Here is a 23,175-nt window from a genome sequence, read left to right on the forward strand (position 1 = left end):
TCCATACCTGAGTGGTCCTGGTAAGGCACTCGGAGTATGGGGGTGTTACAGAGGTGTCCGAGACCGTTGTGGGCACCCCAACGCATGATTATTTCTAATCAAGAGTGTTCCAAGTTTTCCATCAAAATGGAGTGTCCCTCCCATAGTCCTACAAAAGAAGACATATGTACACAAGCAGACGCGCAAAACCTCGATCACCTCGGCCGCTAACCGGGAGTGACGGGGGAACAAGCCAAAATGCTAACATATATACAACAGCAGTCAAAACGTTAACTCAGTTGCCCCGGCCAAAGCCGGGAAGAAACGAGGAAACCACGACTTGCCCTCGGCAAATTAAGACCGAGATTAAGAACGTATAAGTACAGTTGAGACGCAAATCTGACACCTCGGCAAATTAAGACCGAGCGTGAACGAGGACGCGATCAATATCGTCTATAGATACGACGCTGCCGTTGCCAGAACCCCGATTCCCTCGGCCAAGGCCGGAAGCGTGGGACACAACGACCGATACGCTAACATGTTCACAACGGCGGTTGGGAACGCAAACTGACCGCCTCGGGCGGTGGAGGAAGCAACCGATAAGCCAACATGTTTAAAAACGTTAAGTACAGTTGAGATACGCATTCTAACTGCCCCGGCAAAGCCGAAGGTAGAAACAGAAAAGAAGCGCTCAATTAATAACGTAAGAAGACAACTCAGACAAAAATGAGAAAAATACCTCGGCCAAGCCAGAGGCAAAGTAAACAAACTCTTATTAAAAATGTTTACGGGTTACAAAGAAGAAGTCGACGGCCGTCCCCATAGGGATAGCCTAAACACTACCTACCAAAGTTTACAAAAAAGAAGGAACAGCAAAAGGGTACAGATATATGACATGAAGTGCCAAAAGATGGCAGGGAGGAAAGGCTTAATAATTGGCCCCCGAACAGTTGAAGCTATCCGAGATGCCGGGTGAATCTGGTGACGACCGCCCGTCTCCCTATGCCTGTTGCTGCTCGCCACCGGCGACATCAGCAGCAGCAACGGCATCACCATCGGTGGGCGACCCAGAGTCCAACTTGGCAGCTTCAGTTGCCCTTGCCCTCTCGGCTTCCTCCTTGGCCGTCTTCGCCTTTTCAGCATGGGCCGCCTTCTCCGCGGCCTCCTCTTCCTCCTTCTTCACCCTTGCCTCCTCCGCAGCCTTCTCCTCCGCGGCCTTCGCCTTAGCATCAAGCTTGTCATCAAACAGCTCGTCAAATCTCTGCCACGGGAAGGAGCCTTCAGGAAAGAGCTCCCCGATCACTTCCCTGGCGGCTTCTTCGGCCAGGTCCCGGTATTGGGTGCACATGTTAGGAAGGATGACGCTTTGGAGCGTCTCAATGTCCAACTCCCTCTGGGCGATGATAGCCTTCGTATTCCGAAGCACCTTCCCCTGGGCCTTAAACAGGGACTTCCATTCGTCCCTCTTCTTAGCAGTGAAGTCAACGACAGCCTGAAGCTTGTCACGCTCCTCCAGCAGCTTAGCGGCTTCAGCCCCCGCAGCCTCAACCTTAGCTCTCTCAGCAAGGACCGCCTTTTCAGCGTCCTCCCTAAGTTTTCGCTCAGCAAGGACCGCCTTTTCAGCCTCAGCCTTGGCCCTCTCAGTTTCCTCCTTCGCAGCAGCGAGCTCAAGCCTGAACCGCTCAAGCTGTGGGGCAGCTTCGGCCATGACCTTTTCCTGCTCCATAATGTGGGCACCGGCCACGTCAGCCCACTTCGCCACCATCTTGGACAACCTTATGCCCTCCGACCTAATCTGGGCGGGGTAAGGCTTCGGGGAGGAGGAGACGACGGTGGCATCTTTACCACCCGTCTGCGCAGGTCGCTTCTCAATACGCCGTTCAGTAGGACCGGTAGACGGCGGCGGTTGATCTACAAAAAATTCGGACAAAGCATCCATGTCAACATTCATGGACATACTAGAGAGCCTGTCATCAGGAATGCCTAATGAAGCAAGCTAAGTCCGAGCCACAGTTAGATCTCCGTACTGTGCTTGGCCTTCTTGGCCGAGGACCCATTTCTTTGCGGCCTCGGTAGCGAGCGACGGCGGCAATGGCGCAGCAGCAGTCTCTTTCCTCTTGCGTAAGAGAGGAGATTCCTCTGCCAAGGTGACCTCCTCCTCGGTAATATCGACGATCTCCACAGTCTCCTTTTGGACTGCAGGGATTGGAGGTTGAACTGAAGTAGACGCCGTCGCCGCCGAAGACGTTGCTTTTTGCTTTCGGCGCGGCACGTTACCGGTAACCTTCGCCTGGGCCGCCGTCACATCTAAGACCTTCAACTGCTGGTCCATGAGGTCATTTGGCGCCGGTCTGCGATCACGTGTATCGGCCTTCGGATGCATCTCAACAACGTTCTTGTCCTTGTCAAGTCCCATCTTCTTGAGGATTTCCTCATGCATCCGGCCAAAACGGTCTGTAAAAAAAGAAACAAGCAAGAGTTAAATAAAAGAAATAAATCAAGGTTCAAAAACAGAAACATTAAAAGCAGAGATGGGCCTCACACCGATCCCACTCACCCCGTGCTAGGGCGGTATGAGGCCGACGTGGTGAGCGGCTCATCTTGAAGAATGATCTGCGTCGGGGCATCCATCCCTTCGGCGACCCATCCTTCTCGATCTCAAACAGCTTCATTGCCGCATTGTTCGTCCGCATTAAGAGGGACCTTCAAGGCGTCCATCTTAAGCTTATGCCGGGAGACATATTTCTCACGCTCCCCTTTGCTCTCGCACCGCAAATTGACGCGGTGTCTTTGGAAGGACCGAGGTGGATAATCCCTGGAACCTCAACATATACCCACCGTGCCTTCCAGTCCTTGCAGGAAGTAAGCTTAGAGACGGTGATATAACCTGGCTCGGTCTGTATGCTATACCACCCCCTGCCACCTTGAACATTCAGTCGAAGGTGATGAAGCCGGCGGAATAGGTTCACCGTTGGGGCCTCCCCCTTAAACTGGCATAGCCACACAAAGCCAACAATCGTCCGAATGGCCAACGGATGCAACTGTGCCACAACGACGTTCATTGCCTTAATTATAGCAGCAACGTATGCATTGAGAGGAAACCGGAGCCCATACTCCAGGTGTCTCATGTATACGCTGATACAACCCGGGAGGGCAACAGAGACGACCGACCCTCTTTAGGAATAACAATCCTATACTCCCTGCCGAAGGAGAAGTGATGTTCAAAAAAATCAGGACCAGAACAACTGGCGAACTTATTGGTCCAAGCACGATCAGGGCCGATCTTACAGGCGTCGCCGTGGTCCAGGAGTTGCGGCCTCTCCTCATCGGAATGAGTCTTTTCCTCATCATCACCGTCATCATCACCATCACCATCATCCGAGAAATCCTCCAAATACTGATCATCAACCTCAGGAGAAGGAGACCTAGGGCCCCCAGACCTTATCGGGACGGCGGCCAGTGCCTCCTCTTCATCAAGGCGCGACGGGGAACCCCCCGGCGCAGGATTACTAGGTCCATCGCATTGAGAAGACATGTTCACAACAAAAACTTAACAATTAAAAGTTGGAAAATTTGTTTGTTTACCTTGGGAAGAGTGTTACGCCGAGTAACGCTTCAAAGACTAGAGAGAAGTTTCGTCAAAGAAAACTAAGCGAAATGAAGAAAATTTTTTGAGAGAATGAATTTGGAAGGCCAAATTCAGGGGCTAACTGCCCTATTTATAGGGCGAAGCCCACTCAATCCGACCAATCAGGGCAAAGCCCATGAAGCGTTAACCAATCAACACCGAGACACGTGTCAAGCATGCAGGCACGGAATGTCAATCGTCACAACAGTTACCAATCTTCTTTGACACGCTACTTGGCGGAATGCCAATCGACGTATCTTCTTCAACACGGTCCTTGTTATCTACTTGCCAAACGACCAGCTGATCAACCAAGCTTGGCAAAAAGACCGCCGGGGCAATCAAAGCATCCAAGCACTCTCAACCTTGGACCCGTAGGCCGGCGACACCTTCTTTTCCACATTTGATGTCCATTACACATCCATGTGGAGGGGGATATGGTACGGCACGAAGTAAGCAAGCCGGGAAGAGGAAGCGGGAAGAAAATGCAACTTGCGCAGAATACGCTCAACACTCATCGAAGGTCCATACCACGGCATAGACTACGCTGGGGGCAAATTGATGGGGCATATTCTGCACCCGCTGACCGAGTCAACACATTGAGCAAAGTCAAGGATCAAAAGACAGCAAGTCGACATGTTAGACCGCCTAACCGACGCAGCCTATCGGCCGATCACTTGGGTCTCGGCTAGGCAACTAGCCAGCCGGGAGACATATCCGCGTACTCATATCCAAGACCCCTCGGCATGGAGTCAACAGGGCCCGCCGGCCTACCATGGGTCCCTCGGCCGAGGGTAGAACAGACTTTCCACCTGCTACGCCACTTGGCCACTACGTGACAAAAGGTGAAAGTCTATAAATACTCCACTTCTCTCATTGAGAAGGGGATCCACAATCTAACCTAAAACTCACTATTCATCTGGTATAAACTCCCTTATCTCTCTACAATATACTTTGTCAAGTAACACACAACTTAATCCCTTTAAGTTTACTGACTTGAGCGTCGGAGTGAGTACGCTCGGTGCAAAGCCGAGCCCTCAGTTTGTTCATCGTTTCAGGAGAGACCGAAAGGAAGAGTCAAAGCAAGGAAGGACATCCATTCACCAAGCTTACGTGGTAAACAATACTGCTCCGGAATCTACGCCCGGAACAAGATCGATTGACCGTCCTTAATGGCAGAATACCAGTTTTAATGATGATTATCGATTTGACGGCGGGATTCGAGAAGGACGAAGAAGAAGACCCGACAAGTATACAATTAGCAGTTTTTTTTTTTTTTTTTTTTTTTTTTTTTTTTGTGTGTGTGTGTGAGAACAACCCAGTACGTTTTGTTAGGAATTGGGATTTGGAATTTTTTTCTATATGGTTTAGTTTATTTAGGAAACACCTATTTTTCAGGGGATTAACTTCCATATTAATAAGTTATTGTATAATTAAATCATAGAGTATATTATATTTTAATGGGGTAGCAAAACTTGATTTTCTCAAAAAAAAAAATTGTTGAATGGGGTAGCAGCTGCTACCCCCTGCTACTGTGTAGGTTCGCCACTGTGGACAGTGATAGGGCGCCACCGGGTGATGCCTAAATTGGGCGCCACCCTCTCACATGTCATATGCATTCTTAATTGAAAGGGTCCCCACTCACCCCATGTGAGAGGGTGACGCCCAATTTAGGCGTTACCTGGTGGCGCCCTTTCATTTTCCTTGTACATTAATAACAATTCATTGTTGAGAATACTTGCAAACGCCATTGGATTATCGGATTATCAACTTAGCACCAGAAAGTATTGTTTGTTGGTTCCGAGATGAACTTTTCTGTTAATTTTGCAGTAACTACAAAAATACCTCTTATTTGCACTTTTGAACTCCCATGTCCATAATTGGCTGACTGAAAAGTGGAAGGTCTGAGCAATGGTACTCCAAATCCTCCGGTTTTCCCCTGCATAATAACCTACAAAATTGCATAAAACCACGCGTGAAACCGGCGCAAACGAAATCGAACTATGTAGATACGAATCTGAAGCAGGCAGTGACCATTCTAGAACAAAAATAGTATGCGAATGGTTAGAAATAAGGTGAAAAAAAAGAAGGAAGTGACTTATGCATTTCATCGAACACCTTGTGTACATTACAAGAAAGTATCTATACCAGTAGAAATGGCATAAGGCAACCGACGTAGAAGGCATTAGTCAGTCGAATGAAGCATCTGAATAAGAACTAAGAACATAAGAGTAAAAAATAACAGAGTATCATCCAACCAAAAGTAATAATTCGTAAAACATAAATATGTGGAGCAATAAAGATGGATGCAAAAAGAGTAGTAGATGGGGAGAGAAGAGATGAAGTGGTTACCTATAATTCGTGCTAATTATAATTAATTAGGAAATTATCCGAGTAAATATTTGCGGTAAATAATGGGCGAGAAAGAAGAAGACAGACGCACTAACAAATGAGCTAAAAGCAATTTAAATATGTATCAACGAAATATCGATGACTATCAAAGATGTGAAATTAGACCTTCATTTTTTCGATGAAGTGATAATTAAACATTCTTTCGCTCAAAGCCAACAAGGTTCTTGACTTCTTTCACATTGGACATTCATGTCCAACTCTTTCGAGGTGGTTTGATAGCCGGTGGCTTCAACTTACCTCCCTCATTCGAAAGGATGAGATAGGTTGGTCCTACCCTAGAGGATCAATCTAGTTTTTTTACCTAATCAAAAAAAAAAAAAAAAAAAAAAAAAAAAAAAAAAAAAGAAATATCGATGACGACGAAGTATAGCAAATGGCACTACCGTAATTATATAAGAGGTCAAAGGGTCGTAGCTGTCTCAAAGTAACCCAACCCCCAATCCTCTTTTTATACGGAGTATAAAGATATAAAGATTTATTTTTTTATTTTAATTTTTTTTGTCCTTATTTAAAACTTAACCATTATTAAACCTGATAGTCTTAGCGGATCTTCCTAGTTAGGTTTCATGAGAAAAGCTCATGTGGCCCATTTTCTCATTTTCTCAAATCCTTCTCCTTTAAAATGTAAGAACTTCTCTAAAATTAGTCTTAAGAATAGTGTTGCACAATGAATAGTCCTTAGCAATAGTAGTCCTTCAACAGATTTCAGCGGTCCATTATCCTTCAATCTCAGCGGTGATACTTGATAGTCATTGCAATTTGCATCCAACGGTGAAGCAATTTGCAGTAGAAAAATTTGAGCCCATGATCTGCCTAGAATCAAATACCCAAATTACCCTTTTAGGGTTTCTCTCTTTTATCTCATAAACCCCATCCTCTAATATCTTTTCCTTCTCTCTAGAATCTTCATTGAGGATTTCTGGGAATTTCCTTGATCAAATTCATCAATTCCTCCTCCAATTTCATCAACATTCACAGATGAAAATCATGCTATGAGTTAATCCCATTTTTGGCCATAAAGATTAGAACTTTCATCATTTGTAAGTGTACTCTCTTAATTTTTTCAATTTTTAGAAGTACCCGTTTGCTAAATCTATAGAAAGATTGCATCTTTGTATTGAAATTATCATTATTTCAGTAATCAATTTTGTGGGTCAATCATATTTTAGTGTTTTGGTGGGGGTGAAATTGTAATTCTAAATGGGTAAGTCAGGAAATAGGAAAAAGAAGGGAGCTGGAAATCAAGGTGTTGCAAATGATGCAAAAAATGTTAATAACAATGGTGGTTTAGATTTGGATTCAGCAGTGTTTCTGAAAAGAGCAAATGAATTAAAAGATGCAGGAAATAAGAAATTTCAGGACAAAGATTATGTGGGTGCACTTGAACAATATGAGAATGCTATTAAGCTTATCCCTAAGACTCACCCTGAGAGAGCTATCTTTCACAGCAATAAGGCTGCCTGTTTGATGCTAATGAGACCTATTGACTATGACAGTGTCGTTTCCGAGTGTACTTTAGCCCTTCAGGTTCAGCCTCAGTTTGTCCGTGCCCTTCTTCGTAGGGCGCGGGCATATGAGGCTTTAGGAAGGTATGATATGGCTATGGCTGATGTTCAGGCTCTTTTGAGTGCTGAACCTAATCATCGGGATGCTTTAGAAACTGCCCGTAGGCTTGGGATGGCGCTTGGACCTCGCCAGGAGGCCCAGCAGGATTTGCAGAGTCGCCCTTCTCCTGCGGCTCTTGGAGCTTCTGCTGTCAGAGGTGCACCTGTTGGTGGTCTTGGGCCGTGTTTGCCTGCACGGCCTGTGGCTAAGAAAGGTGCTGGTTCTGTTGGTGGGAACAATGGTGCCGTGAATATTAAGAGTGAAAAGCCACAATCTGGTGTAGTGGCTGAAAATGGACCTGATGTTAAAACTCATATGCCTAAAGTTGTTTTGAAACCAGCCAGTGGTTCTTCCAAGGTCCTTGAGAAATCGACTAAGGACGGCCAAAGGGATCATTCAGATTCGTCTTTTACTGCTTTATCTGCTCATAGGCCTTCGGCACAGGCTGCAACTCAATGGAGGCAGCTGAAGCTTGTCTATGATCATGATATAAGACTAGCTCAAATGCCTGTAAATTGCAGCTTTAAGGTTCTTAGGGAGATTGTTGGGAAAAGATTTCCATCGTCCAAATCTGTTTTAATTAAGTATAAGGATAATGATGGTGATTTGGTGACGATAACTTGTACCCCTGAGCTTAAGTTAGCTGAAGCTTGTGTGGATAGCCTCTTGCCAAAAGATCCAGATAGTGAGAAGGTTGATGCTGTTGGGATGTTGAGGTTGCATATTGTGGAAGTGAATCCCGAGCAAGAACCACCTATTGCAGAAGAAGAGGAGATACTTATTGAGACTGAGGAGGCTAAGATAGATGAGAGTGAATCTCCTTCTTCTCTGGGAGATTCTGGCGTGGATTCCATCGAGGCTGAGGTGGAAAAGACCGATGACAAAACTTCAAAGGATTTGCCTAAAGGAAAAAAAGACCCATTGGAGGAAGCTGAGTGCAAGGAAGTAGAGATGGATGATTGGTTATTTGAGTTTGCTCAGCTTTTCCGAAACAATGTAGGCATTGACCCTGATGCTCATATTGATTTGCATGAAATTGGAATGGAGCTTTGCTCGGAAGCTCTTGAAGAGACGGTGACTAGTGAAGAGGCACAGCTTCTCTTTGACAAGGCTGCACTGAAGTTTCAGGAGGTGGCTGCCTTAGCCTTCTTCAATTGGGGAAACGTGCACATGTGTGCGGCAAGAAAACGGATCCCTGTTGATGAGAATGCCTCGCAGGAGGTCAAGGCTGCTCAGCTTCTGAAAGCATATCACTGGGTTAATGAAAACTATTCTTTAGCAAGCGAGAAATATGAGCAAGCCCTCTCAATCAAGCCAGACTTTTATGAGGGTTTACTGGCAATGGGTCAACAACAATTTGAGATGGCAAAGCTGCATTGGTCTTATGTCCTGGCTAAAAAAGAGGACCTTTCAGGCTGGGATTCTTCTGAGATATTCAAACTTTTTGACAGTGCAGAGGAGAAAATGAAAGGTGCTACCCAAATGTGGGAGAAGTTGGAGGAGCAGAGAGCCAATGAACTGAAAGACCCGAGCTCGAATAAGATGGAAGAGTTGATGAAGAGAAGGAAGAAAACTGGAAATGATGGTGAATCCTCGGCTAGGGTTCCTGGTGAGCCTACTCCAGAGGAGCTGGCTGAACAAGCAGCTGTAATGAGATCACAGATACATCTTTTCTGGGGTAATATGCTATTTGAGCGCTCTCAAATTGAGTTTAGATTGAAAGTCGATGGTTGGAAACAGAATCTTGATGCTGCCGTTGAGCGTTTTAAATTAGCAGGAGCTTCAGAAGCCGACATTTCTACTGTTACCAGCAACCATTGCTCCAATGCTGATCTTGCTGGAGGAGAGGAGAAGAAGACTGATACTGTAGCTCCAGTGGTATCTACTGAAACTGGTGCCTAGATTGTAACACATTGATCCATGAAGTTTATGCGCTTACAGAATTTTGCGGCACTTGAGATTTTCATTGAAAGCACAAGAGTATAGCATGTGTTTCCAACTGATCAAAGTGGTGCATCCGTTGGATTTGCTCCCAACTAATGCAAAATTCTGCTGAAAAGAAAACAATGGTCTTGTAGTCAACATGATTTTGATTTGTTACACCGTAGACTGTTCTGAAGAAAAACTGTGTATTTGATGCATTTTGATTTTCTTACAAGAGAAGGAACCTAGATTGATCCTCTGGGTTAGGACCAACTTATCTTATCCTAGGTTTAGTCAAATGTAGCACTTTTGTCGTCCTTTGAATCTCGAGTCTTTGATTTATACAATTTTATCTTCTTCTCACATAAGCAATCTGCCAAATCTAATTATTCGGTATTTGAGTGCCATATTGTTCAAATCTGCATTATCTATCATCCATTCAGTTATACCTATTGTTAGAGTTTCTTCGACTTGGAGCTCATCTGTCCAGTCGGGGCAAATGGTGCCCTACATAACTCCTATAACTTTTAGTTGTCACTGAGGTTAAATCCAATCTGCCAATCTGTGTTTTCTTCCATTATTTTTCAAGTTGGTTCCTTGCATTCCTGGTTATTATGATTCTTGCTTAAATCTGCAAGTCATGTATCTCCTTTCAGATGTATTTAGATTGGTGTACTACTGCTCCCTTTCTGGTGCATTTAGTGATCGTCATAGTGGAGTTTCATGGAGTTCTGGAAAGGGCTTTCCAGCAGAACTTTAATAACCGATCTCCATGGACATCGAACATTTGAGAAGCCTTTGCAAGAAACATAAGCTTGCTCATTTCTAAATTGAATTCCGTTGGATGTGCCAATGTGATTATATTGTCTGCCATCTTATAATATCTTGTAGCTTAATTTTTTGGCATCCAGGTATCCAGAAGTAACAGCGTTACTCTAAAGGAAAAGACTGAAGATTTTTCAGTATACACACTGAGCTGTTATGTGGTTGAAGCAACAAATTTCAGGGTTTGGGGTAAATTTTGTGACTTCACTCGTTAATTTTATTTTCTTGCAGGAGTGCTTCTAAGGTTTAAGTTGAGAGCGGTTGCCAAAAATCCCAGAATTGACAAAACGTACGATACTGGGTAAAAAAGGTAACTTCAGCAATAATCCGTACTGTTTTACATACTACTTTGAATCCCTGTTTTCTTTAGTTTAAGGTTAATATAATCAAGGAACATATTTGTTTCCTTCATGCTTATATGTTTTTTTGACACCGGAAAGATAAACAAGTTTGGAACTTTATGTCATTTAGTTGATGCCCACTTTTCTTCCATTCATGCTTTTGTTTAAGATTAAGATATAGCTAGGCTAGCATTTAGCCAGACATCTTATTAGTATTATAATGATTTAGTCAATATCAGAGGGACATTAAGAGTGATTTAACTAAGCAAACTGTTCAGGTTGTCTATGCTATGATTGCAGGAATTGTTTATTCAAGTTTTGATATTTGTTTATTCTCGAGATCCTTAAATCACTTTGGATTATATATTCCATTCCAGTTTATGTTCGATACCGTCTCTTAAACCCAGCCTATAGGAACATTAAACAGTACATTAATGCAATTAAGTATCAGATTCTTGCTTTTCATGGTAGTAAAGTATTGTGAAGTTGTGAACTTGATTTAGCCACCATGATCAATAATCTTTAACTACTTGGCGATGAGTGATAGTTTAGTCTCTATGCAAAGATCATCTTTATTGTGGAATGTAATGATCCCTCACTTGAGTCGATCACAGCTAATCCAGTAGAACCCTCGAGGGATTAGCGGGATGTTGACCCATCCAATTTAATATTTCATTTTCTGTAAATTTATTTTCGTACATAACATGATTTTAGTGCTCTATTGACTATTCTGGACTTTTGGTACTTGAGAAATTAGCGCACAAGATGTTAGATCTGTGTGAACTTGACTATATGGAGATTGTTGTGCTGTATGCCTGTATTTGCATTGGTTTCTGTTGGTAGGTTAACCTACTGACTGGTTAGAATGACAATGCTTTGTGACTTGAATAACCATACAATTTATGTGAGTGTTTCATACATAGAAATTACCAGAAATATAACAATAGTACGAGTATGTGATAATTAGACCTTAGAAGTACTTCGTATATGATGGATAATTAGTGGGGGCGAATGAATTAGTCTCACAAAAATATAGTGCAGGATCATCTCGGTTGAGAATTTGTGATAGTTTAATTATTAAAATATTGGATTCAGTTTTTATCCTGACATTGGTCCTCCCTGCCTGATATCGGTCGTGGGTTGTATATATTTCCTTTTTTGCTCACTCTTTTAGAAGTATCCGACATGGATGCGTGTCCAAGTGTCAGACAAGGCTATTTTTATGAAATATGCATATTTTGGCTTAAAATGAGTTGTCAAAGTGTCACACCCTTGTCCAAGTGTCGGGTGTCGCACACGGGTACGTGAGGGAATTAGGAGAGTCGGAGTAACATATACGTCTAACACCGCTTCAAAATATGGTAGCGGTATTTGGTAAGCTTTAGAATCGCTACAAAGTGATCCGTGTGTTACAACCCGTGTTTAATGAATGACCCAAAAAAAAAAAGCCTGATCTGACAACAGGCAAGATTTGAATCCATCGCGGGTGTATCTACTTCAGGTAAGTGGTGTGTAAAATATCAATTCAGCTTTGATTTACCAAATGTAAAACAAAAACAATTTCCATTACTATATGAAGCTGTAAGTACACTTTAGTGAAGTGGATCCAGAACTGTCTTTCTGGCAATAAAACTGGAATATTTATTGCATTTTCTCGTTTCGGAATTTGATGGAAAACTTTAGTGGCCAAAATTTTCCTCATCAGTCAGATATGTCAATAGGAAGTGGTTAATTCTGTGACTTATTGTTTCTTGCATTTGGTTATTAATTTGGACTGATGAGAACACCCTAGTGTATACAGTCTTATATTTTCTCTAATTTATTTACTAATGGAGTAATGGACCCAACAATTTGTACCTATTATCAAGGACCACAAGAACAATCAAACAGGATTTTTTCATCTATCTGAACCAGTATAATGAATGTGACAATTGTACAACTGTATTGATGCCCTGAACTCGAAACTCGATTGATCGAGTCTGCTGTTGAAGTCTCTACAATAACATTTGTTTCCGAGTGACCTTCATGAAAATTACGGTGAAAACTTCATCAAGGGACTGATACTTCACAATAGACGAAGCGCAGTCGCTTTAGTGAGTCATTTTACTTTTTCCCGCATAATCCAGAACTAAAGCGTGATGACTGAAGAGTAGTTGGCTCCATCGGAAATATAATTAACAAAGGGAATAACCCTTTTTACGATTTTTTAGACTCAATTGGAAATACTCGTATAATTAACTAAAGGGAATAACCTTTTTCGATTTTTTTGTTTTGTTTTACATATTCAGTTGACAAGTTATAGGATTTTTTTTCTGTTTTTGTTGCAGCTGTATGAAAAGGCAAATTGTATCAAGTGGGAAGGAATAGGATTCTGTTTGCTCAATGCTGATGAGGAAATATAGATGATTAACACAAGTGAGATCACACCAAACAAGGTAACAGATCTTTTCTATCATTTCCTTTACTTTTTTCACCCTTTTTTGAGTGTACAGCTCATTTCCTGTAGACAAGTACTAATACAACTTAAAGAGGTACAAGTGTACAACCAAGTTCATCTTTAAGAAGTCTCTTTCATAACCAAGCATTAACACTGCTTTCCGTAATTACGAAAGCGATTAGGTGAATATTTAAATACTTATACTATGAAGGTTTATCATTAAAACACACAACTTCTGCTCACTTTTTACATAACCAAACATACTTGAAAGAAACTTTTATTCACCAAACAGAAACTTTGAAGGCATCAAATGTTCTGTTTAGTCTGACACACTAATATTACCAACATATGCGGACATAGGCGAACTCTGACCCGTAATTAGTACTGTAATAAGGAAACACATTACTTATTTACTTATACGGAGTACTTAATACTTATTAATAAGATTAATTAAGCTGTTGATATTGGACCGATGTTGAGTGTGCTTTCCATTGCCTTCATTGCCTCAAACCTAGGCTCTTTCTCCTGGAACTTAACCTTTGTGTAGAGATTCATGTAGTCCTCGAACACGAATTTTGGGTATGTTGTACAGTTCTCCTGTTTTTCAAGGAGTTCAGGAGCTGGGTAAATCACGGCGTCACTGCCAGGGTTGTAGAATGATGCTATGGACATCCTGTTACCATCTGTCTGTGCTATCACCCGGTGCATTACACTCTTGTACTTGCCATTAGTAATAACCTAATGTCATGAAGTCGAACAATTCATCAGTCTAATAACTTAACGAAAATAAAATGTAACAACGATGTCATTGTCAAATGAAAATAATACTAACATTACCCTAATGCTTATATGTTAGCGAAAAACACTCAGTGACTCATAGCAATTATGGTTTCCAAGTAATCGATAATATAATTGTCTCGAGAATATTAAGATATATAAATGAAAACTCCAGAGGGATTATACCTCAAGTTGATCACCCAAGTTAACAACTATAGAGTGTTTCATAGGCGGAACATCAACCCATTCTCCATCTTTGAGAAGCTGCAGCCCACTGACCTTGTCATCTTGGAACAATAAAATGATGCCACCGGCGTCGGTGTGGGCCCTAAGGCCTTTGATAAGGTTGGGCGTGGGGCATGGTGGGTAGTTGCTAACCTTGGTGCCGAAAGTTGGCCCATTTTTCCCATGGAAGGCTTTCTTAAGGTAGCCTTTCTCAAGGCCAAGATTTTCACAGAGCAAGTCCAGGAGTTGCTCTGATAACTTCTCTATTTCTGCTGCAAAGTTCTTCATCACCATCCTGTTTTTTCACCACTTTTGTGAGTACTATTTTACGATGAGTTTTATATGAGACGGTTTCAAACATGACATATGAGACTAGTTTTCAGATCATGTAAGTATTATTGTGTAAGAGTAAGTGATTGTTACCGACCGGTATTCGTCTTCGAGATCAGGGACCTCGGAGATGTTTGTGGTGGGGCGATGTCGGAGATAGAAGGTGCTCTCCCAGTCAATGTCATTGACCTCAGATTGAGCAGCCACTAAACCTTTGCTCTCTACCATCTCCTTGAATTTTTGTTCCATAGTTTTCTTGTAATGTTGTTTTGTCATCCTCTCCACAGTATCCATAAGTTCATGAGATATAGTATGGTTCACCACCTAGATTAATCATAAACGTCATTACTCCTCAAGCAAAGAAAATATGTGTTAATCTCTAACGCATAAGGTTTATGGAGTGTAGAGTTTAATCTTTTGTCGTATGTATCATTCCAATTTTATCAGATGTCCTATAAACTACGACTTCTACTAGTAAAATTTTGTAGACGTCTAAGAGGGTCTTATTCTTTTCTATCGACATAGTAAAATGTTTTTCCACGATTTATTAGTATATATGGACTTATAGATTACCTCAAAAAATCCCCAATTCTCACAAGCATCCTTGATTTTCTCCATAATGACATTCCTTTGTTCACCATTGAGCTTCTCCATATCAACAATTGGAAAGTTCTCCATTTTTTCAAACTTGTCTCTTTTTTTTTGTGAGTACTTTCTTAGTTGGCTTTAATGTTATGCTATACTTTTGCTTTGAAATTATGGATATGTTTAGGGATGTGAGTGGCCTCTATTTATAGGCCATTATGAATTGTACTATGTAGTATCTCAAATGTTAAAAGTTCAAATGTTATGGAAAACCATGTAAATATTGTAAAAAGATAAACATTTAGTCCCATTTCAGATAGGTGATATTCGTCTTTAAGTAAACTTAACGATTGATAATATGTGAACATTTTCTTGACAAACAGTTATAACCAGTTTATGGTGGTTAGAAAGCGACAATTTTTGTTAACTTTTTTATCATTGATCACTTTTTATTATAAAATGATAACATTTTTCTTGTTTTATGTTATAGATCGTCTCAAATAAGAATCTTTAAAGGATTAAAGAGTTAGGAGGTTGTAGCTCTTACTAAAATTATTAACTTATAACCAATGACACGTGGATCATTAATGTGAGCGAATCCACTAAGGTTACTTCTGGTTATTGCTTTGTCTAAATGTACTATATTCTGGTTTTTTAATGACTAGATTTACTCTTCTTATACTCTTGGATAACTAGGATAAACTAGTACATGTAACAGATAAATTTAATTAGGAGTTATCTTACGGTATATACTTTTTCTATTCTATGGTCGGTTAACTTGCATAATACACATTATAATTTACTCTGCAAGTAAAAGTAATTTTGCGGTTAAATGCACATTCAGATCGCAACTGAAAGTGTTGCGATCCAAATATGCATCTTATCCGCAAAATTACTTGAAAGGCTTTCACTTCCGGACGTTCCGGTTTTATGTTTCCTCGTTGTAAGAATTTGTTTTTCATTTTCTCAATGCTTATTATATAAGACCATCCCCAAGCAAAGGTCGCGCTAATTAGGTCACGACTCTGTTTTACTCTTAATCCATTTTATTTATCTTGACCTACTTTCACCCTCCCAAGTAGAAGGTCACGACCTAGGTCATCAATCCAATCATTTTTCACTTTTCAACCAATTACATCTCTCCACATTATATCACTTTTTCATATATATATATTTTTATTAATTATTAATATTGTCAACTAATCACATATCGCCACATATAGGTCATGAGTTGGGTCAATTTGCTCCACCAAAGGTCACAAATTGACCACCAAAGGTCACAAATTGACCTATTCTCTCCAAAGGTCACCATAATTTTTTTGTTAATTGATGATTAGTGTTGATGGGGCATATTCTGCACCGCTGACCAAGTCAACATACTGAGCAAGGTCAAAGATGTCCACAACAAGTCAACGACTTATACAGCCTAGCCGATGCAGCCCATCGACCTGTTAGCCTGGGTCTCGGCGTGACAACTAGTAGCCGGGACACATATCCGCGTACTCATATCCAAGACCCCTCGGCGGTGAGTCAACATGGCCCGCCGGCCTGCCATAGGTCCCTCGGCCGAGGGGTAGATCAGTCTTTCCACCTGCTAGCCACTTGGCCACTACGTGACAAAAGGTGAAAGCCTATAAATACTCCTCAACCTTCATTGAGGAAAGGATCCAGAAACTCGAACCTAAATACACTATTCATCCAGTAATATCTCCTTATCTCTCTACAACATATCTAGCCAAGTAACACAGCTTAATCCTTTGAGTTTACTGACTTGAGCGTCGGAGTGAGTACGCTTGGCACAAAGCCAAGCCCTCAGTTCGTTCATTGTTGCAGGAGAGGCCGAGAGGAACGATAGAGACGCGAGGAATCCAACTCAAGACATTATTCTACGAGCCACGGGTGGTAACGATACTTGCTCTGGAATTACACCCGGAACAAGTGTGACCAAGCAAGGTCATGACCTACCAATTGACCTTGCTTGGGGATGGTCTAACAAGTCACTATATCAGTGTATAATTGGTAATTTGGATGTAAATTAGTGTGCCTGATGTATTTCTTTTTTTTTTTAAAAAAAATTTTTGTCCGAAATTTCCCTTTACTTGTTACTTGTTAGTGCTCTTCTATTAGTATTATTTACATATATGTGTGCGTCACACAAAATTAACCATCACTTCGTATAATTCAGTCTTTGCAAAAGTAAGAGCCACTTGATATTGCATGACATTTACATGGGCAATGTCAACCTAGGCAATGGTGGGGTGTTAAAGATGATATTAAGTTTCGGTACCACCTTTATAAATGCTTTATATAATATCATTTTCATGGGTTATACACGATTAATGTGAGAGGGTTATCGAGACTCGGTATTACATGGTGACTTCATCTCATTTTTCGTAGTAGTTAGATATAATTGGGATAAATAAAATATTTAATAAATATTCTGTCTACCTCCTCTAAGACATTTGTTTTGAGTGGTGTAAATTCTTTCTCCATGAAATAGAAGTGATTGTTACCAGGGGCGTATTCTCTCTGGAGTTTTTGTGTTAAAATAAATGGAAGCTCGATGCACCACAAAAGGTTAGTCCCCAAATATAAATGTACAAGTCGACTATATTTCGAGGTTTGTATTGAATCTCACTAATAAAGCTTATAAATTCAGTGACCAAAGTCGGACGTCTGGTTACGCCTCTCATGGTTTCCCATGGCTTTAGACACCCCTGATCCTCATATATTTAGTACTTAGACCTGACAGTTTGACACGGCCCGAATAACACGATATGTATTATCGGACACGACACCCGGACTTAGGACTTGAACTTGACTCGTAATCTGAATTGACCTGATGATCCGAATGTATATTGTTACACACAATCCATTATCCTTAAATAATTTGAAAATAACTGACCTGCAAATGACGTGAATCGAAAATGACCTAACTCAACCCAATCTAACCCGAATTAAACCAGAAAGGGTCTCGATCTGAACTCAACCCAATTGCCCATTTGCATTTCGGATTAAGTTCTTGATTCTGTTGTCGAAGTACTTCGTATAATTCAACCCCCTAGAGACTTCAATCTACATTTGAGCCTTTTCCAACTTCAAATCCTAATTTCAGCCAACATATTTTCAGAATTTGAAGTGTTCATGCCTAATTGCCATTTGAGCATCACAATTCTTGTTTAATACGGAATATCTGTTCTAATTGAATAACAAAAAAAATCGTCTTACTATCATCAATCAAACAGTAATATTTGTATACGTTTTAATGTTCTATTATTAAAACGGATATTCTCTAGCGGCTTGAGCATTACAGGACCGTACTCTACGAGCAATTTTATAGATCTGCCTTAATATCTAGGATGGGTCCTAAATAAACATACTGGACACATGGTTAGCAAGAACCTAAGACCCACATGGATTTCTTCTTGACGCATTGTCCTTAACGGCATTCAAGCTTGAAATATTAGGTTATGTTTTCTCAATACAAACGACCAAAAAGATTAATGTGTAATAATTAAGTCCTTAACTAAACGTTAGCTCGGTTAGTTGGTTTTCTAGTACTCTAAAGGACTCCGATATTCCGGGGATTGTTGTGTAACTCACTTGCTTTTATTTAATCTCGGTTTATTGTTGTCAAAAAGAAAAAAAAACAAAAAAACAAAAAAAAACTATGGTGTATGATATATGCAACCTTTTGATAGTCGATTTGGGCTGGTGTCATTTTAAGCATAAACCGTAATCTTGTATAAAACTATCTTACACACATACTCGAACAACCACAACTCTATTATCATTGGTATATCGTTTTTCTTCTTGATATCGTTGGTCATCTCCCTGAAGAGATTAGTGCGCTAGGATGCTAACTATTGATCACTCAACATCAACTAAACAGTGGTGAATGAGTTCCTTTGCTTGAAGCTTTGTAAAACATAGTTCGGACAAATCTATTAAGAAAATAGGTTAACTTTTCAAAAGCCTATCCTGCATTCTCTTATCGTAAGAGTGTAGCACTAAAACAAACCTCTTTAACACAAAATCTCATTTGTGACGGCACGTATCCGTCATTTGGGAGTGACGGATACCATTTTCTCTCACAAATGACCCAAATAGAGGAGAGAGGGGAAGCACATGGAGGTGCCCCCACCTTGTCCCCCCTATTCGTTTTGTGAGTGACATTACCCGTCACTTGCTCCGACCCGTCAAGACTAATTACCTCTTTAATACTCCACCGAATAAACTTTTTGGTTTCTTACTTTTCTTTAACCTTAACACTCACTCTTGATCAATTATTTCTTCTAATTAAAATTCGCATTGTGCGTGCAAATAGCGGGAGCTTTGAAGCCAACAAGAATGAAAAATTTTAGCGGTGATAAAGGGATAATAGTACTCTGATAAGGTAAATCTTGGAAACTTTCGAAAATTTCAACTACAAAATTTGAAATTTTCAAACATTAGCGGGGATAACCGCCCCTGCTACCATTGCAGGCAAGTTTATTTAGTCGTATTAGAAAATTTTAACAATTGATGAACGGCGTGGTGACGTTCTATACTTCTGTGACAGTGGATGTTAGACTCAGTTTATCCCCAAACTTAACTTTAACTTCAAATACTTCATCTTTTCACTAACTTCTCATCTTTAGACTTGGACACCCTCGGACTCACTCAAATGATATACTTTGTCCCTAGTATTTTTTCAAACTTAGTCACCTCAATTATCTGTTTAATTGGTTCCTTACTAGATTTTTGTATCATACAAATTAATAAAATCCAATAATCAATTCAAGATTTTTCTATGGCGAAAATGCGAAATTGCTTTATCCAAGTATTGGCTTAGGGTTATGCTTTTTCACGTACAAATTTTACTCTTTCACATATGCATTTTACAATTATATCCTTACCATTTTTTCCTTCCTCACTCAATTGATTTTTTTTTCATCCCCTTTCCTTTCACCTCTCTTCCCTTCACCTCCCTCCAACAACCCAATCCGTCCAACCATATTCCGGTCGACGCCCGTGCTCCAGCGACCATGCTCCGACATAAGTGTAAGAGTGCAAGATTTGACCACCCATTTGGCCATTTATTGCCTTACTTATGATATGCGACTGATACTACTTCTTGCATTATTGCCCCACTAATCAATCCTCACTACTAATCAATCCTCACTGCATCATTCGGTCGCTCATATTTTGTTAAATAAATTGGCAATCATCAGGGTTCGCACTAATATGAAACTCTATAACTTTTACTTCTTGGTTTTTACTAATCATAAACCCTAATTGATAAACTATACATTAATTTTACCAATTGATAACCCTAATAATTTCAACAAAATAAATTAATAATTGCTAAACAACTAGATTATTTCACTTATTGGATAATTATAATCCATTGTTCAAATTTTTAGAGCAATTAAATTCAATTCTAGGGGAAAATGTACATATAGAACACTTGATTTGTTTAGGTTAGTAAAATGGTATGATATGGAAAGTTAATGAAAAAATGTATGTGAAAGAGTAAAGTTCATATGTGAAAAAAGTAATTCGTTGGCTTAAGGCTATGCAAGTACGAGTCTATGGGATTTAGGGTGTGTTTGGATTGAGGAATTTGAAGGAAAAAAAAGGGAGAGAGAGTAGGAGATTTAAAATCTCTTGTTTGGATAGCAAATGAGGGTGAAACTAAGGAAATGGAAGGGGAGAGATTTGGAGGGATCCAATTTCCCTCCTCAAAGCCTAATCAAAATCTCTCCACAATAGGCAATATTTAGGCCTTGTTTGGATAGGAAAAAAAGGAGGGAAAGGGAGTGGAGGGGGAAGGAGGGGAGGGAAAATGGAGGAGGCGATTTCCTTCCAAATCTTGCCTATATTAGTGGGGAAATAATTTGCCTTGTAGAAGGCAAATGGAGGGATCCATTTTCCCTCCCCTCCAAATCGCTCTACCTTCATTTTGCTAACCAAATAATGGATTTCTCATCCTTCCAATTCCTTCCCCTCTCTTTCTTCCCAAATCCCTCAATCCAATCACACCCTTAGAGAAAAATTGTATCCAAACATCCACACCACATTCCCCCTCCCTTTCCCTTTCCTTCTTCCCCTTCCCCTCTCTTTCCCCCTACTTTAGCTATCTAAACACACCTTAAGGGTGTGTTTGGATAGCAAATTGGGAAGGAAAGGAAGGGGAGGGGGATGGAGGGAAGGTAAAGGGAAGGAAAGGAAAGGGAGGGGGAATGGAAGGGGGTTGTTTGGATAGCAAAAATAAGTAGAGGGAAAGGGAGGGGGAGAAAGGAGGAGGAAGCTTATTTCTGCATTGGAGGAGGACAAAGAGTGTGAAGCTAATTTCAATGCATTGACAAACCCTTAGGGTGTGTTTGGATACCGAAATAAGAGGGAAAGGGAGGGGAGGGGGAAGGAGTGAAGGGAAAGGGAGAGAAGGGGAGGGAAGGGGGAATGGAGGAGATTAGTTTTCCCTTCAAATTTTTCCTATGTTGGAGGGGAAATAAATTAACTTAGAGGAAGAAAATGGAGGGATTCATTTTCCCTCCTCTTCCAAATCCCTTCACCCTCATCTAATATCCAAACAAAGGATTTTACCTCCTTCCTAATCCCTTCTCTCCCTTTCCCTCCAAATCCTTCAATCCAAACGCACCCTAAGGGTTTTGGATAGCAAAAGTGAAGGGAAAGGGAGGTGAGGTAGAAGGGGGGAAGAGAAAAGAAGGTAAGAGAAGGGAAGAGCAAATGAGATGTGGGTATCTACATAGTATAAAAGCCAAGTTTTTTCTTGGCTTTTGATTGACTAATGAATTCATACATGTGGGTCCCCCCATGTTTCATATTCTATTTAATTACCCTCTCTCCTCAACCTAATTCATATTCCCATCTTCTATATATTCCTATTTTAATTATTAGTTAAAATGTTGCAATTTACATACATTCAACGAGTGTAACATGTCAAATACCTTTAATATAATTCTAATAAAATACGGTTTTATATTATCTGATATTTAAATCTAATATTTATCAAATATTCGAATCACCAAATACGGATTATTTATATTATCATGGTATTGAACACTTAATCACGCTCAATTATATATATTGATGTATCTAATAATAGCGCATGTATTTACGACCCGTGCATTTTTTGCACGGGTATAAAACTAGTTTGGATACAACTCCTTCCAAATCTTGCCTATTATGGAAAGATTTTGATTAGGCTTGGGGGAGGGAAATTGGATCCCTCCAAATCTCTCCCCCCTCCATTTTCCTCCACCCTTATTTACTATCCAAACAAGAGATTTTAAATCCCCTACCCTCCCTCCCTTTCTTTTCCCTCCAAATCTCTTAATTCAAACACACCCTAAAACTATTATTGCTTGTACCTCGTTAAAGTTAGCCTTAGTTGACATAACACAATGCCGAGTTAAAATTAATACTCCAGCCAACTTAAATAAATAATACGGTCTACAAGATGACAATTTAACTCTATTATTCTCCATCTATACTAATTTTTGTCAAAATAAAAATTATAAAATATTTTTTCACGATGAACGTAAATTTTTTACGACCATGTTAGAATTTTTAGAAATTATATTGAGAAGTTTTCAGGTAGAAAGGAACATATTTGTACTATTATTGAATTAAGGTCCTTAAAATGGTGAAATGATGATGTATGCATATCAGTATAGCAAGCTTTATAGAATTATAATACTCCGTATTATCTTTATTTCAATTATTTATTTATCCTTAATTATTCTTAAATAAAAATATTTTTATTATGAATTTGAAAAATAAATAAATGATTAGAAAAGAAAGAATATAATATCATAAAAAAATGGTTAAATACCAACATAAAACAAAGTATAGAATGAGATTATTGTACACGGTAAACTTATGTTTTTTTCTTTTGACATCTATGTGATACCTCTGTCTCTTTTTTGTTTTTTTTTAAACATGACCGATATCTCTGAACTTATTAAATAGTTTAAAATACCCAAACTACTAAAATTTGAGATTTTAAACCATTAAATTTTGTTAAAAAATATTTACGTCTAATAAATGATGTTCATGTTAAGGGTTCAGCAAATTATTGTAAAAAAAAAACAATCGAATTTGCA

The 23,175-nt window shown here is 40.0% G+C and overlaps 2 protein-coding genes across 2 annotated transcripts; one reads left to right on the forward strand and one right to left on the reverse strand.

Annotated features, from left to right (window-relative positions):
• Positions 1–6,714: 6,714 nt before the first annotated feature.
• LOC141642525 (protein CLMP1-like) lies at positions 6,715–9,909 on the forward strand. Its single transcript, XM_074451360.1, has one exon. It carries the CDS (start codon positions 7,217–7,219, stop codon positions 9,521–9,523), a length of 2,307 nt encoding a protein of 768 aa, XP_074307461.1. The 5' UTR covers positions 6,715–7,216; the 3' UTR covers positions 9,524–9,909.
• A 3,355-nt stretch (positions 9,910–13,264) lies between these two features.
• On the reverse strand, positions 13,265–15,328 carry LOC141642526 (putative 1-aminocyclopropane-1-carboxylate oxidase). Its single transcript, XM_074451361.1, has 4 exons — positions 15,053–15,328; positions 14,577–14,803; positions 14,111–14,444; positions 13,265–13,885 (listed from the first exon to the last, which is right to left on the reverse strand). The coding sequence occupies exons 1-4, from the start codon at positions 15,155–15,157 to the stop codon at positions 13,598–13,600; spliced, it is 954 nt and encodes a 317-aa protein (XP_074307462.1). The 5' UTR covers positions 15,158–15,328; the 3' UTR covers positions 13,265–13,597.
• Positions 15,329–23,175: the final 7,847 nt, after the last annotated feature.

Source organism: Silene latifolia, chromosome 2, assembly GCF_048544455.1.
Source record: "Silene latifolia isolate original U9 population chromosome 2, ASM4854445v1, whole genome shotgun sequence".
Taxonomy (NCBI): Eukaryota; Viridiplantae; Streptophyta; class Magnoliopsida; order Caryophyllales; family Caryophyllaceae; genus Silene; species Silene latifolia.

Coding starts and splice junctions, on each gene's coding strand:
- LOC141642525 (XM_074451360.1), top strand. CDS start 7,217: ATGGGTAAGTCAGGAAATAGGAAAAAGAAGGGAGCTGGAAATCAAGGT.
- LOC141642526 (XM_074451361.1), bottom strand. CDS start 15,157: ATGGAGAACTTTCCAATTGTTGATATGGAGAAGCTCAATGGTGAACAA. Junction 14,804..15,052: donor AGAATTGGGGATTTTTTGAG/GTAATCTATAAG, acceptor TGATTAATCTAG/GTGGTGAACCATACTATATC. Junction 13,886..14,110: donor ACTTGGGTGATCAACTTGAG/GTATAATCCCTC, acceptor TCATGACATTAG/GTTATTACTAATGGCAAGTA.